This window comes from Salmo trutta, chromosome 31 (genome assembly GCF_901001165.1).
Source record: "Salmo trutta chromosome 31, fSalTru1.1, whole genome shotgun sequence".
NCBI lineage: Eukaryota > Metazoa > Chordata > Actinopteri > Salmoniformes > Salmonidae > Salmo > Salmo trutta.
This window is the reverse complement of record NC_042987.1, coordinates 23089704-23105998: the sequence shown is the minus strand read 5'-3', so window position 1 is coordinate 23105998 and position 16295 is coordinate 23089704. Positions and strand designations below refer to the sequence as shown.

Sequence of the window (16295 nt, the reverse complement as noted above, 5' to 3'; positions counted from 1 at the left end):
GTATAATATTACAATCACCGCTTAGCTTTCCCCTGTTGAATGCAAATACATGGAAATATGACAGTCCATTACAGTATGTCAATGAAACAGTGATATTGTCCTTTTTTGGAAAGTCTCACCCTGTGACACTTAAAGAACAATAACAAGCTGTCCTCATTCCACCCTGCGCCTGGTCTAACAACAAAACAATGAGTCAATCAGATGAGTCACAGTGAATAGCAAGTTAAGAGGTACAGTATGTCCGAAAACATTGGATTCTGTGGATATTCTTAGGAATGCTTTGAATGTAGGTTTTGGGAGAGATGACAGTATTAAGAGAGAATAATGTGCTTTTCATTAATAACAGAGTATGAGTCTACCCAAAAACGTTTTGTGGGTCGACAAAAACGTCTCACTATTTACATTTCAGTTTGGTGGTCCTGGTTTGGCCAGTGAGTGAGGTGAAGCCATGTCTGAGGAGTGAAACACTCTTTCCATCCTGTACAGTTACTGTTTCTGTCAGCCACTTATCCTGGAGACAGCTTCATCACTTCCAGTGGCTGTGTTGATACAGGCAGCCCAATTCGGATATTTTTTCCACTATTTGGTCTTTTGAACAATCACATCAGATTATTTCAAATCAGATATTTTTCAGAGCTGATCTGATTGGTCAACAGACCAATTAGTGAAAAAAATATCAGAGTTGGACCACCTGTGTAAATGCAGCCAATGTCGTCACTGATATCTGAACATGGGTAGACCTTGTACAGGTTATGAAATGGATGAATAACAGTAAAATATTGACCTTAGAAGTTAATCAATTATTTATTCCACCTCATGTCCAGTCTCTTCCTAAATGTTTAGAATCTGTCGTATTGTGATGTAGTGTCAAAATGATGGTGAAGACGCAACGTGCGATTTATGAGTGACCCGCTCTATCCAACTTTTAATTTGCATCATTTAAAGTGAGAACACCAAATACTTAGATTTTACCTCAATCCAGACAGAATTCCATAATTTGTGTATTAGGTATTTCCATCAATCTTTTGAGATAATTCTACAAGAAATCGAGTTCCACAATAGGCGAAACGGGGTTTAAAAAAAAAACTTTGTAGATCCACTGCTGTTCTATCGTTCGTGTGATGATGTGCAATGATATCAGAGGGAGAAAAAAAACAGTGTTCGTTGTTTGAAGTAACGTCTTTGTTGTAATATCACAAACTGATGTGGCAGTTTCACCCCCCCATAGATATTGGTTTCACCGCTATGGATTCTAGCTTTAAGACATTTTCTTTTGTGTTAGGGCCCTGTCTATGTACAGTTTGTCCTTGGAAATAATTAGATTTTGAGGTAAATTGTGTATATTACTAATGTGTTAACAATACGTCATAGTTATCCATGTTAAGACACCTGTGCATTTTATGCCTATACTGTATAGCACTGTGGCAGGTAATATTATAGGAACCTGATTTCAAGGTAGTGTGTGTATGCTGAGGAGTGTTGTGTTCTTTTGTAGGAAAGCTGGTCTGATTCTCTCCCAGCTGGACGACCTGAGTGGCTGGTGCAGGGGTCTTCTCCAGGAGCCCAAGATTGGCCTGCGCAGGATGTCCCTCAAGTACCTGTCCTGCCGCTACACAGACACCAAGGCCTTTGGTCTCAACTGGGTGGACCTGGGCCAGGATGTGCGAAAGGCCTGCGACGAACAGAACCTGCCAGTGATGTACAATGATTATGGGGAGCCCAAAGAACGTTGAATGTCACACAGCAAATAATGGGTCTTGAGGAGTTGTAAGTGTGTAATTGTGCTTTTGGGATTATCATCATGTCTGCTTTTTAATTATTGTGTGTTCTAACCCTTATTTATTGTTATAGGAACCTGATTTCAAGGTAGGGTGGGTTTGAGAGGTGGGGAGGGTTTATTTAAAATATTATTAGAGCAAGATATAACAATAATGCACATGTACAGTAACAAAGTGTACATGTACCTTTCTCAATGCTTAATTGTATTTAGACAGCACTTTTTGGACGTTTGGAAGTTTGGAAGTTGCACCAACAATCCTGAACCACAAAAATGTATATATTAGGATTATGAAGATTTAGTTATTTACTGTAACATGTTGAATGTAGTATTCAAGTATAAATTCATATTTAAGCTGTTGTACAGGTCTTTTGTATTTAGACAGTCAGTATATACATTAGTTGTCATTTCAGAAGGTTGGGAGGTCATGTACAGTGTGGCTCTAAATGTTTTAAGTTAAAGTTGCCAAACCCAAATGACAGTATTTGCTACATCAATGAATTCCTAATCATTCAGAAATCAACAAATGGCTATCTTTGAATCAGCATTTCTATTACAAATGAAAGATAACAGCAAATCAATGTTTTATATTGTTTATCCGTAGTATGTTTAGAAATTTAAATTTGTATGTGAATATACATGATGTGATCCTGTAAAAACACTAATACCTTTGATACCTTTGTTTTACTATAATACGTTTTCATACATTTAAAACAATAGCATTTCAAAGCAGCACACACTTGCAATTAATATAAACCAAATGCCGACTGTTTTCTTAAAAAAACAATTAGGCTCCTCACACACTTTGATAATGCAATAGTTATCCCCATAACATGGACTTGAAAACAAATGCTTGTAGATATTTTCATAGGTTCACCAATGCATCAAATAACAGCACAGTGGTTAGCTTCTGTAAATATTGGATTACAAATTATTTCTATTATAACATTGATAACAGTGGACCTCAGCTGTAAGGATATGTCTTTATGAGAAAACCATTGGTTGACATTGGTAGGTATGCTTTTTTTGTTTCAATTTGCACATGAGAGGTGTGAGCATTCATTATGTATACATGTTTTGTGTATGTTTGCATTATTTTTATTCTGAGACTGTTTCCCAAAATAATGGAGAGGTTTGTTTTATCAATACAATGAAGTGGATTACAAAAATGGACAGATTATAATGCTTAACAAATGTTATTATCCATCAGAAGTGCAACAGAATTGTTACCATACACAACATAAATCTGATGGAAACTAAAGCTGATGAAAACTAACAAAAATCAGCATGTTATACTATTATGTCTATGTGGCTAATCTAATGTTCCCTTTTCTCCTTTGATCTTTGCTATTTCACAGAATAATAAATAATATATTATGAAATGTTGGAATGTTGGATGTTCCAAAAAAAAAGTTTCCTGATCAGTCACCACGTCTAGGCCTAGTTCATTTTCAGTCAGTTAACTCAAGTCAATGTCACACTGATTGGAATGTTTCTTGGGGATTGTAGAGCCTCAAACGCGATGGTTTAAACCAAATAACAACACCAAGACATGTTAAGTCTCGGCTCAGCTTCTCACTTATACACTAAGTGCACAAAACACAAAACACCACCTTCTTAATATTGCATTGCACCCCTTTTTGCCCTCAGAAAAGCCTCAATTCGCCAGGGCATGGGACTCTACAGATGTGGGGGGTAATAGTCATTTACGGGGCAATAGTCATTTAGACAGGTTACCTTGGCGTTCTTGGGCACAAGGTATGGTGGTTTGCTTGAAACATGTAGGTATTATAGACTGAGTCAGGGAGAGGTTGAAAATGTCAGTGAAGACACCCGCCAGCTGGGCAGTACATGCTCTGAGTACGCATCCTAGTAATCTGTCTGGCCCCGCAGCCTTGTGAATGTTAACCTGTTTAATTAAAGGTCCTACTCACATAGGCTACCGAGGGCGAGATCACACAGTTATCCGGAAATGCTGGTTCTCTCATGCATGGTTCAGTGTTGCTTGCCTCGAAGTGAGCATAGAAGGAATTTAGCTTGTCAGGTAGGCTCGCGTCACTGGGTTTCCCTTTGTAATCTGTGATAGTTTGCAAGCCCTGCCACATCCGACGAGCATCAGAGTCAGCGTAGTAGGATTCGATTTTAGTCCTGTGTTGACGCATTTCCTGTTTGATGGCACATCATGACCTTTGGTTGGTGGACCATTCTTGATACTCACGGGAAACTGATGAACGTGAAAACCCCAGCAGCTTTGCAGTTCTAGTTCCTACTACCATACCCCTTTCAAAGGCACTTAAATATTTTATCTTGCCCATTCACCCTCTGAATTGCACAAATACCCAATCCATGTCTCAATTGTCTCAAGGCTTAAAATACTTATTTAACCTGTCTCCTCCCCTTCATCTACACTGATTAAAGTTGATTTAACAAGTGAAATCAATAAGGGATCATAGCTTTCACCTGGATTCACCTGGTAAGTCTATGCCATGGAAAGAGCAGGTGTTCCTAATTTTTGTACACTCAGTGTATATCCTTAGGGGCACACGATGCATGCAAGATACTAAAGAGCTAAATGCCTTCAATGCTCGCTTCGAGGCAAGCAACACTGAACCATGCATGAGAGCAGCAGCTGTTCCAGACGACTGTGTGATCTCACTCTCGGTAGCCTATGTGAGTAAGACCTTTAAACAGGTTAATATTCACAAGGCCACGGGGACAGACGGAATACCAGGATGTGTATTTAGAACATGCGCTGACTTTCATATGTGGCGCCGACAGATATGGTAGCTCTGCTTCTAGCTCCTAAGTAACTTTACAGTATTTAGATTTTTGGATGGAATGTTTACGGACATATTCAATCTCTCCCTATCCTCCCTGTTTACCCTGCTATCATCCAGAAGGCGAGGTCAGTGCAGGTGCATCAAAGCTGAGACCGAGAGACTGAAAAAAATACAGACTACACACAAAAGACAAAGTGCCACAAGTTAAAGATACAATTGAAGATTAGAAACAACTCCAGTTATCACTAACAGTGCTGTCAATCAGAGTCGTAAAAACAGGCAAAGACACTAAATCCCCTAACTTTAAAATCTTCTGAAGCATGTTCCAGGATGAAGGGGCATTATGGGAAAAATATGTTTTTCCCATCTCAGTTCTAGCCTTAGTAACAGACATGGACAGCAGCGACTGTGACCAAAGACTATATTGAGTGACTGAGCAGAAATACGAAGGGAGTTGTCCCATCAATGCTTTGTACACAAAATTGTACCAGTGCTTTAGCTTCCTGGTGGAGAGAGAGGTCCATTGCACCATAGCATACAAATCACAGTGATGGGTAAGTGATCAAGCATTTGTAATAAATCTTAAAGCAAATGTGTCCAGAGTTTTCAAGGTACTTGCTGAGGCCTGCATATTGACAATATCACCATAATCCAGCACTGATAAAAAAAGTGCTTTGAACAATATATTTTTGGACTAACATTGAAAAGCATGATTTGTTCCTGAAATAAAAACCCAATTTCAACATCATTTTCTTGGTCAAGATATCAATGTGCTGTTTAAAATTCAACTTTTCATCTAGCCAAATCCCAAAATACTTATAGGAGGGGACCCTATCAATTTTCTGGCCTGTTATAGTTCAAATCTGCAAGTGACTCCATCTGTTAACTTTCAGGGAAGAGATAACCATAAACTTTGTTTTCCTTTCATTAAGCACAAGTTTCAATTGGAAAAGCTGCCTTCGAATAACATCAAAGGCCAACTGTAAGTCCTGAAAAGCCTTCTCAATATTAGATGCTCTAGAATAAATAATTGTGTCATCAGCATATAAATGGAGATTTGCTGAGTCAACAGTCTTCCCTTTATCATTTATATACAGTGTAAAAAGGATTGGACGTAAAATTGAGCCCTGGGGAACTCCTTCTGTAAGCCTTTGAAACTCAGATTTCATACGCTCCTGAGCTGCCCACTGTGTTCTGTCAGAAAGGTAGTGTTGGAACCAATCCAATGCATCAACACTTAAACCAACCTTTTTTAGTCTATACAACAGCAGGGCATTGTCAACAATGTTGAAGGCCTTCGATAAGTCAATAAAAAGTTAAACACAGTGATTTGTCATGTCCTGAGCATCTAGAATATCACCTACAACCTTACAGCAGTAATTGTGCTATGCTTGGCTCTAAAACCCGACTGGAATTGAGATAAAACTGAGTTATTATAAAGAAAGTCTTTGAACTGTGAGTTCACCAGGTTTTCCAAAACTTTTGCCATCACTAGCCGGCTTCCACCCGGTTAACGCAACTCTGCAACTTAGAGGCTGCTACCCTATATACATAGACTTATATATATACTGTTTTCTATTATACTGCATTTTTGTCAATGCCACTCCGACATTGCTCGATCTAATATTTATATATTTACTTTTACTTTTATATTTGTGTGTATTGTTGTGAATTGTTAGGTACTACTGCATTGTTGGAGCTAGGAACACAAGCATTTCGCAATGCCCGCAATAACATCTGCTAAATATGTGTATGTGACCAATAAAATTCGATTTGATCTGATTTGACTAGCTGGCAAGTGTCTTCACTGACATTTTCAATGTATCTCTGACCTGGTCCGTAATACCAACTTGTTTCAAGCAGACCACCATAGTCCCCATGCCCAAAAACGGCAAGGTAACCTGCCTAAATGACTATCTTCCTGTAGCACTCACATCTATACCCATGAAATGCTTTGAAATTATGGTCATGGCTCATATAAACACCATCATCCCAGACACCCTGGACCCACTCCAAATCTCTATTGCACTCAATACTACCCCCACCCACATGGACAAAAGGAATACCTATGTAAGAAGGCTGTTCATTGACTACAGCTCAGCATACAACATAGTCCCCTCCATGTTCATCACCAAGCTTTGGACCTCGGGCTTGAACACCTCCCTCTGCAACTGTATCCTTCACTGCCTGACGAGCTGCCCTCAGGTGGTGAGGGTAGGGAACAACACATCCGACACGCTGATCCTCAACACAGGGGCCCCTCTGGGATGTGTGCTTAGTTCCCTCCTGTACTCCCTGTTCACCCACGACACCAACAGGTATGACCAACGATGATGAGGCAGCCTTTAGGGATGAGTGGAACACAGGAAACTGCGTGGAACACAGGAAACGGACAGGTGAGCGTGCCCCCATCCACAGTGATGGGGCTGAAGTGGAAAGGATTGAGAACTTCAAGTTCCTTGGTGTACACAATTTACATAGTCCACACACACCCACACAGTTGTGGAGAGGGCACGACAGCGCTTATTCCTCCTCAGGAGGCTGAAAAGATTTGTCATGGGCCCTCAGATCCTCAAAAAGTTTTACAGCTGCTCCACTGAGAGCATCTTGACTGGCTGCATCACCGCTTTGTACAGCAACTGCAAGGCACCCGACCGCATGGCGCTACAAATTGTGGTGAGTATGGCCAAGTAATTCACTGGGGTCGAGCTACCTGCCTGCCATCCAGGACCTCTATACCCGGCGTTGTCAAAGGAAGGCCGCAAGAATTGCCAAAGACTCCAGCCACAGACTGTTCTTTCTGCTACTGCATGGCAAGCAGTACCAATGCAAGTCTGGAACCAGGAGGACCCTGAACAGCTTCAACCCCCAAGCCATAAGACTGCTAAACAAGCCTGCAAAATAGCTAATCAAATAGCTACCCGGACTACCTACATTGACCCTCTTTTGCACTCTCTTGCACTGACTCTATGCATACACACACTGGACCCACAAACTCACACATACTTACACTGACGTCCAAACACACACACACACACACTACACATGCTTACGCACACATCATATGCGCACACATGCATACTGACGCCACACACACTTTCACACTCAGCACACACGCTCCTGCTGTCTATTATCTATCCTGATGCCTGGTTACTTTACCCCTACCTATACAGTTGAAGTCGGAAGTTGAGATACACCTTAGCCAAAAACATTTAAACTCAGTTTTTCACAATTCCTGACATTTTATCATAGTACAAATTCCCTGTCTTATGTCAATTAGGATCACCACTTTATTTTAAGAATGTGAAATGTCAGAATAATAGTAGAGAGAATTGTTTATTTCATCACATTCCCAGTGGGTCAGAAGTTTACATACACTCAATTAGTATTTGTTAGCATTGCCTTTAAATTGTTTAACTTGGGGTCAAATGTTTCAGGTAGCCTTCCACAAGCTTCCCATAATAAGTTGGGTGAATTGTGGCCCATTCCCCCTGACAGAGCTGGTGTAATTGAGTCAGGTTTGTAGGGCTCCTTGCTCGCACACACTTTTTCAGTTCTGCCCACTAATTTTCTATAGGATTGAGGTCAGGGCAGGGCTTTGTGATGGCCACTCCAGTACCTTAACTTTGTTGTCCTTAAGCCATTTTGCCACAACTTTGGAAGTACGGTTGTTGTCATTGTCCATTTGGAAGACCCATTTGCGACCAAGCTTTAACTTCCTGGCTGATGTCTTGAGATGTTGCTTCAATATATCCCATAATTTTCCTACCTCATGATGCCATCTATTTTATGAAGTGCATCAGTCCCTCCTGCAGAAAAGCACCCCTACAACATGATGCTGCCACCCCCGTGCTTCACGGTTGGGATGGTTTTCTTCGGCTTGCAAGCCTCCCCTTTTTTACTCCAAACATAACAATGGTCATTATGGCCAAACAGTTCTATTTTTGTTTCATCAGACCAGAGGACATTTCTCCAAAAAATATGATCTTTGTCCCCATGTCCATTTGCAAACCATAGTCTGGCTTTTTTACGGCGGTTTTGGAGCAGTGGCTTCTTGCTTGCTGGGCGGCTTTTCAGGTTATGTCGATAGAGGACTCATTTTACTGTGGATATAGATACTTTGGTACCTGTTTCCTCTAGCATCTTCACAAGGGCCTTTGCTTTTGTTCTGGGATTGATTTGCACCAAAGTACGTTCATCTCTAGGAGACAGAACGAGTCTCCTTCATGAGCGGTATGGCGACTATGTCGTCCAATGGTGTTTATACTTGCGTACTATTGTTTGTACAGATGAACGTGGTACCTTCAGGAATTTGTAAATTGCTCCCAAGAATGAACCAGAATTGTGGAAGTGTACAATTTTTTTCTGAGGTCTTGGCTGCTTTCTTTTGATTTTCCCATGATGTCAAGCAAAGAGGCCCTGAGTTTGAAAGTAGGCCTTGAAATACATCCACAGGCACACCTCCATTTGACTCAAATGATGTCAATTAGCCTATCAGAAGCTTCTAATGCCATGACATACTTTTCTGGAATTTTCCAAGCTGTTTAAAGGCACAGTCAACTTAGTGTATGTAAACTTCTGACCCACTGGAATTGTGACACAGGGAATTATAAGTGAAATAATCTGTCAGTAAACAATTGTTGGAAAATTACTTGTGTCATGCACAAAGTAGATGTCCTAACCGACTTGCCAAAACTATAGTTTGTTAACCTGTTGGGGATAGGGGGCAGTATTTGCACGGCCAGATAAAAAACGTACCCGATTTAATCTGGTTACTACTCCTGCCCAGTAACTAGAATATGCATATAATTGTTTGATTTGGATGGAAAACACCCTAACGTTTCTAAAACTGTTTGAATGGTGTCTGTGAGTATAACAGAACTCATTTGTCAGGCCAAAACCTGAGAAGATTCCAAACAGGAAGCGCTCTCTCTGACTATTTCTTGTCCTTCTTGATCATCTCTATCCAAAACAGGGGATCGCTGGCATAACGTGACATTTTCTAACGCTCCCGTAGGCTCTCAGAAGGCGCCAGAATGTTGAATGGTGGCTTTGCAGGCCATGGCTGAAAAACAGTAGCGCATTTGGTAAGTGGTCGATCTAAGAACAATGAGCCTGGGGCGTGTGCCAAAGCCGACAACATGTTTTTATTTTTTCGTCTTTGAACGAAAACAGGGTTTCCCGGTCGGAATATTATCGCTTTTTTACGAGAAAAATCGCATAAAAATTGATTTTAAACAGCGTTTGACATGCTTCGAAGTACGGTAATGGAATATTTTGAATTGTTTTGTCACGAAACACGTCGGATAGTGTCTTGAACGCACAAACAAAACGCTGCTATTTGGATATAACTATGGATTATTTGGAACCAAACCAACATTTGTTATTGAAGTAGAAGTCCTGGGAGTGCATTCTGACGAAGAACAGCAAAGGTAATCCAATTTTTCTAATAGTAAATCTGAATTTGGTGAGTACCACACTTGGTGGGTGTCAAAATAGCAAGCCCGTGATTGCCGGGCTATCTACTCAGAATATTGCAAAAGGTGCTTTCACCGAACAGCTATTTTAAAATCGTACACCGCGATTGCATAAAGGAGTTCTGTATCTATAATTCTTAAAATAATTGTTATGTTTTTTGTGAACGTTTATCGTGAGTAATATAGTAAATTCACCGGAAGTGTTCGGTGGGAATGCTAGTCACATGCTAGTCACATGCTAATGTAAAAAGCTGGCCCAGAGAGGTTAACAAGTTTGTGGAGTGGTTGAAAAACGAGTTTTCGTGACTCCAACCTAAGTGTATGTAAACTTCCGACTTCAACTCTACATAGCTACCTCAATTTTATAGCCATGTCATTTTTTACTCATTACTCTTATTCATTATTCTGTTATTCTTATTCATTATTCTTCTGTTAAATCTGACAATTAATCTTGATGGTTGTACAGTCGTCTCAATTAAAACTGTGAAGGACCTCGGCGTTACTCTGGACCCTGATCTCTCTTTTGAAGAACATTGTCACGACTGATTTGGACTGGCGGATAGGCGGAATCAAATGCAGGAGACAGAGGTGCTGGAGGTGAGTGTCTTTTAATACAACTGACACACACAAACGCCGAAAAGCACAGGGCGCTATACAAAGTTCACGTATTTTGAACTGCGCCCATAAAACACAAAATATAATTAGTGGGCGCAAGGAGCGCAGCCGGTAAATCACTCGACAAAACTGTCGGTAACACAATGTAGACAATAAACAATCCCGCACAAAATCCCAACTGAAAACACACATTAAATAAGTCCCCACTAATGACATACACAAAACAGGTGCGGAACAGACAGACAAAACTAAACGACACAGAAACAATGATCGGTGGCAGCTAATAGGCCGGCGACGACGACCGCCGAGCGCCGCCCGACCGAGGAGGGGCGCCACTCTCGTTGGAACCTGTGACAGTACCCCTCCCCTGACGCGCGGCCCCAGCCGCGCACCGACGCCGGCCTCGGGGACGGCCCGGAGGGCGAGGCGCCGGCCGATCCGGTCGGCGACGGTGGAAGTCCAGCAGCATAGAGGGGTCCAGAACGTCCGCCGCCGGAACCCAGCACCTCTCCTCCGGACCGTACCCCTCCCAGTCCACGAGGTACTGCAGGCCCCCTACCCGACGTCGGGAGTCCAGGATGGCTCGGACTGTGTACGCCGGGCTCCCCCCGATGTCCAGGGGGGGCGGGGGGGCCTCCAGCACCTCACTGTCCTGCAGCGGACCAGCTACCACCGGCCTGAGGAGAGACACATGAAACGAGGGGTTAATACGGTAATACGAAGGAAGTTGTAACCTGTAACACACCTCGTTTATCCTCCTCAGGACTTTGAACGGCCCTACAAACCGCGGACCCAGCTTCCGGCAGGGCAGGCGGAGAGGCAGGTTCCGGGTCGAGAGCCAGACTCTATCCCCCGGGTTAAACACGGGGGCGTCACTGCGGTGGCGGTCAGCGCTCTCCTTGTGCCGTTCGCTCGCCCTCCTTAAACATTCCTGGACCGTGTTCCAGGTCTCCTGAGAGCGCTTCACCCATGCCTCCACCGCAGGAGCCTCTGTCTGGCTCTGTTGCCATGGCACCAGGACCGGCTGATAACCCAGCACCACCTGGAAGGGTGACAGATTAGTGGAGGAGTGGCGCTGAGAGTTCTGGGCCATCTCAGCCCATGGCACGAACTGCGCCCACTCCCCTGGCCGGTCCTGGCAATACGACCGCAGGAACCTGCCCACATCCTGGTTGATGCGCTCTACCTGCCCATTACTCTCGGGGTGTTGAAACAGGCCCTGACGATTATTTTATACAACGTTTGACATGTTTGAACGAACCTAACTAACCGTAAACAGTCATTTTGCGTTAGACAGGTGCCGCGCACGGAACAACATTTGATTACAGCCTTAGGACGCGCTAACGACAGGAAGCTAATGGAACATAAAGCATGGACTTTTTCGACCGAAAATACATTTGTCATGGACCTGGGACATCGGGAAGTGTTTTCTGATGAAGACAACTAAAGGTGAGGGATTATTGGCGATATTATACAATATCAGATGTTACTTGCTCAAATGTTCAAAGATGGCGCCGAGCTAGGTTTTCGAGCTCAATTTCTGGGTATCGCATCCCATTTGATCTCAAAGTGTGATTACCCTGTAAAGTTAATTTAAAATCTGTTTTGACAGGTGTTTTCAAGAGATATTCATCTATAAATCTTAGATTGACAATATATATTAAAAAAATCGTTTTCGAATAGTAATTTATAAAATTGTAGCACTGTTTCCCGGGACGCATTATATGGGAAAATAGTTAGTCAACCTCAGGTGCCGATGTAAAATGCTGTTTTTATATAGAAATATGACCTTTATTGAACAAAAGATTGCATGCTGTGTGTAACATGATGTCCTAGGTGTGTCATCTGATGAAGTTTGTAAAAGGTTAGTGCTGCATTTAGCTGTTTTTTGGTTATATGTGATGGGTGTGCTTGCTCGGAAAATTCATATGATGCGACTTTTACAATGTACTCCTCTAACATAATCTAATATTGTGCTTTTCCTGTAAAACCTTTTTGAAATCGGACAACGAGGGTCGATTCAAGAGAGGTGTATCTATAAAACGATATGAGACAGCCCTATATTTGAAAAAAAAAAATATTGAATTTCGTTATGCTAATGTCGCTAGGAGTTTTCGCTGGAAAATGATCCCGCTAACGGGATGGTAGGCTGAAGAAGTTAACCCATACGGCATGACGAGGTACTCATAATGGAAGGGTCGCGTCGGCCTGGAGGTTTATCGCACAATCCCCTCGTCGATGGGGTGGTAATAGAGTCGCCTTCGTCTTACTGAAGGCGATAGCCAAATCGGCATACTCTGAGGGAATGTGCACGGTGGAGACTTGGTCTGGACTCTCCACCGTAGTCGCACCGATGGAAACTCCTATGCATCTACCTGAGCACTCCCTCGACCACCCCGTAAGAGCCCTCTGTCTCCACGAAATCTGGGGGTTGTGTGTGGCTAGCCAGGGGATTCCCAGTACCACTGGGAACGCTGGGGAGTCAATGATGAACAGGCTGATACGCTCCACATGACCCCCCCACGTCTGCATAACCAGTGGCACGGTGACCTCCCCTACTTGGCCTGACCCTAGCGGTCGACTATCTAGGGCGTGCACAGGGAAGGGGTGGTCCAGCTGAACCCGGGGAATCCCTAACCTCTCAGCTAACCCATGGTCCATAAAACTCCCAGCTGCACCTGAATCGACTAGCGCCTTATACTGGAAGTGAGGGGAAAAATTAGGAAAACAAACGGAGGTGTACAAGTGGTCGACAGGGGGCTCTGGGTGTGGTTGGTGCGGACTCACCTGGGGGGCCGAAGCAGTGCTCTGCCTGCCCTCCGAACTCCCGGAGGGACCTCTCCAGCACCGGTCCACAGTGTGTCCTCTGCGTCCACATCGGGTGCAGGAGAGACCCCCCCCTCCGGTCCTCCTCGGTGCAGCCCCCCCTATCTCCATGGGCTGTGGAGCGGGAGGACTGGTAGGTGGAACGAACAGGCCCCGACTGGAACGTCCCCGGGCAGCCAGCAGGTTGTCCAATCTAATGGACAAATCCACCAGTTGGTCCAGAGTGGAGGTGTTGTCCCTACATGCCAGCTCCCGGCGGACGTCCTCGCGAAGGCTGCACCTATAGTGGTCTATTAGGGCCCGCTCGTTCCACCCCGATCCAGCGGCGAGAGTCCGGAATTCCAACGCGAAATCCTGAGCGGTCCTCGTCTCCTGTCTCAAATGGAATAGTAGCTCACCCGCCGCCCTGCCCTCCGGGGGATGATCGAAAACCGCCCGGAAGCGGCGGGTGAACTCAGGGTAGTCACCCCGGGCCGAGTCTGGACCATCCCAGACCGCATTGGCCCATTCCAGGGCTCGACCCGTGAGACACGAGACGAGGACGCTCACCCTCTCTTCGTCGGAGGGAGGTGGGCGGACGGTCGCCAGGTACAGTTCCAGTTGGAGGAGGAACCCCTTGCACCCAGCGGCCGTCCCATCGAACTCCCTGGGAGGTGAAATCCGGATCCCGCTGGCACCCGCTTCAGTGGATGTAGGTAGGGGCGCAGGGTGAGGGACCGGAGCTGGTCCTGCTGGGGAGGCACTTCTCTCCCATCTCTCCAACCGGGCCAACACCTGATCCATGGCCGAGCCTAGGCGGTGGAGGAGGCCGGCATGCTGGGAGACCTGCTCAGCCATGGATGGCGCTTCTGCTCCTGCTGACTCCATCAGTTTTTTTTGTGCGGGATTCTGTCACGACTGATTTGGACTGGCGGATAGGCGGAATCAAATGCAGGAGACAGAGGTGCTGGAGGTGAGTGTCTTTTAATACAACTGACACACACAAACGCCGAAAAGCACAGGGCGCTATACAAAGTTCACGTATTTTGAACTGCGCCCATAAAACACAAAATATAATTAGTGGGCGCAAGGAGCGCAGCCGGTAAATCACTCGACAAAACTGTCGGTAACACAATGTAGACAATAAACAATCCCGCACAAAATCCCAACTGAAAACACACATTAAATAAGTCCCCACTAATGACATACACAAAACAGGTGCGGAACAGACAGACAAAACTAAACGACACAGAAACAATGATCGGTGGCAGCTAATAGGCCGGCGACGACGACCGCCGAGCGCCGCCCAACCGAGGAGGGGCGCCACTCTCGTTGGAACCTGTGACAAACATATCAAGACTGTTTCAAGGGCAGCTTTTTTCCATCTACGTAACATTGCAAAAATCAGAAACTTTCTGTCCACAAATGATGCAGAAAAATTAATCCATGCTTTTGTTACTTCTAGGTTGGACTACTGCAATGCTCTACTTTCCGGCTACCCGGATAAAGCACTAAATAAACTTCAGTTAGTGCTAAATACAGCTGCTAGAATCCTGACTAGAACCAAAAAATTTGATGATATTACTCCAGTGCTAGCCTCCCTACACTGGCTTCCTGTTAAGGCAAGGGCTGATTTCAAGGTTTTACTGCTAACCTACAAAGCATTACATGGGCTTGCTCCTACCTATCTTTCCGATTTGGTCCTGCCGTACATACCTACATGTACGCTACGGTCACAAAACGCAGGCCTCCTAATTGTCCCTAGAATTTCTAAGCAAACAGCTGGAGGCAGGGCTTTCTCCTATAGAGCTCCATTTTTATGGTATGGTCTGCCTACCCATGTGAGAGATGCAGACTCGGTCTCAACCTTTAAGTCTTTACTGAAGACTCATCTCTTCAGTGGGTCCTATGATTGAGTGTAGTCTGGCCCATGAGTGTGAAGGTGAACGGAAAGGCTCTGGAGCAACGAACTGCCCTTGCTGTCTCTGCCTGGCCGGTTCCCCTCTCTCCACTGGGATTCTCTGCCTCTAACCCTATTACAGGAGCTGAGTCACTAGCTTATTGGTGTTCTTCCATGCCATCCCTAGGAGGGGTGCGTCACTTGAGTGGGTTGAGTCACTGACGTCGTCTTCCTGTCTTGGTTGGCGCCCCCCCCCCCTTGGGTTGTGCCATGGCGGAGATCTTTGTGGGCTATACTCGGCCTTGTCTCAGGATGGTAAGTTGGTGGTTGAAGATATCCCTCTAGTGGTGTGGGGGCTGTGCTTTGGCAAAGTGGGTGGGGTTATATCTTTCCTGTTTGGCCCTGTCCGGGGGTATCGTCGGATGGGGCCACAGTGTCTCCTGACCCCTCCTGTCTCAGCCTCCAGTATTTATGCTGCAGTAGTTTATGTGTCAGGGGGCTAGGGTCAGTCTGTTATATCTGGAGTATTTCTCCTTTCTTATCCGGTGTCCTGTGTGAATTTAAGTATGCTCTCTCTAATTCTTTCTTTCTTTCTCTCTCTCTCTCGGAGGACCTGGCCCTAGGACCATGCCTCAGGACTACCTGACATGATGACTCCTTGCTGTCCCCAGTCCACCTGGCCGTGCTGCTGCTCCACTTTCAACTGTTCTGCCTGCGGCTATGGAACCCTGACCTGTTCACTAGACATGCTACCTGTCCCAGACCTGCTGTTTTCAACTCTCTAGCGACAGCAGGAGCGGTAGAGATACTCTCAATGATCGGCTATGAAAAGCCAACTGACATTTACTCTTGAGGTGCTGACTTGTTGCACTCTCGACAACTGTGATTATTATTATTTGACCATGCTGGTCATTTATGAACATTTGAATATCTTGGCCATG

The 16295-nt window shown here is 44.6% G+C and overlaps 1 protein-coding gene across 9 annotated transcripts in view; it reads left to right on the top strand.

Annotated features, from left to right (window-relative positions):
- The window catches only part of astn1 (astrotactin 1), a 266863-nt gene extending 263674 nt beyond the window's left edge, over window positions 1–3189 (top strand). For all 9 annotated transcript variants that reach the window (XM_029725719.1, XM_029725716.1, XM_029725713.1 and 6 more), the window contains one exon: window positions 1496–3189. In XM_029725719.1, the coding sequence (XP_029581579.1) occupies window positions 1496–1733 (238 nt within the window). In that variant the 3' untranslated portion in view covers window positions 1734–3189. The remainder of the gene's footprint in view (window positions 1–1495) is intronic.
- Window positions 3190–16295: the final 13106 nt, after the last annotated feature.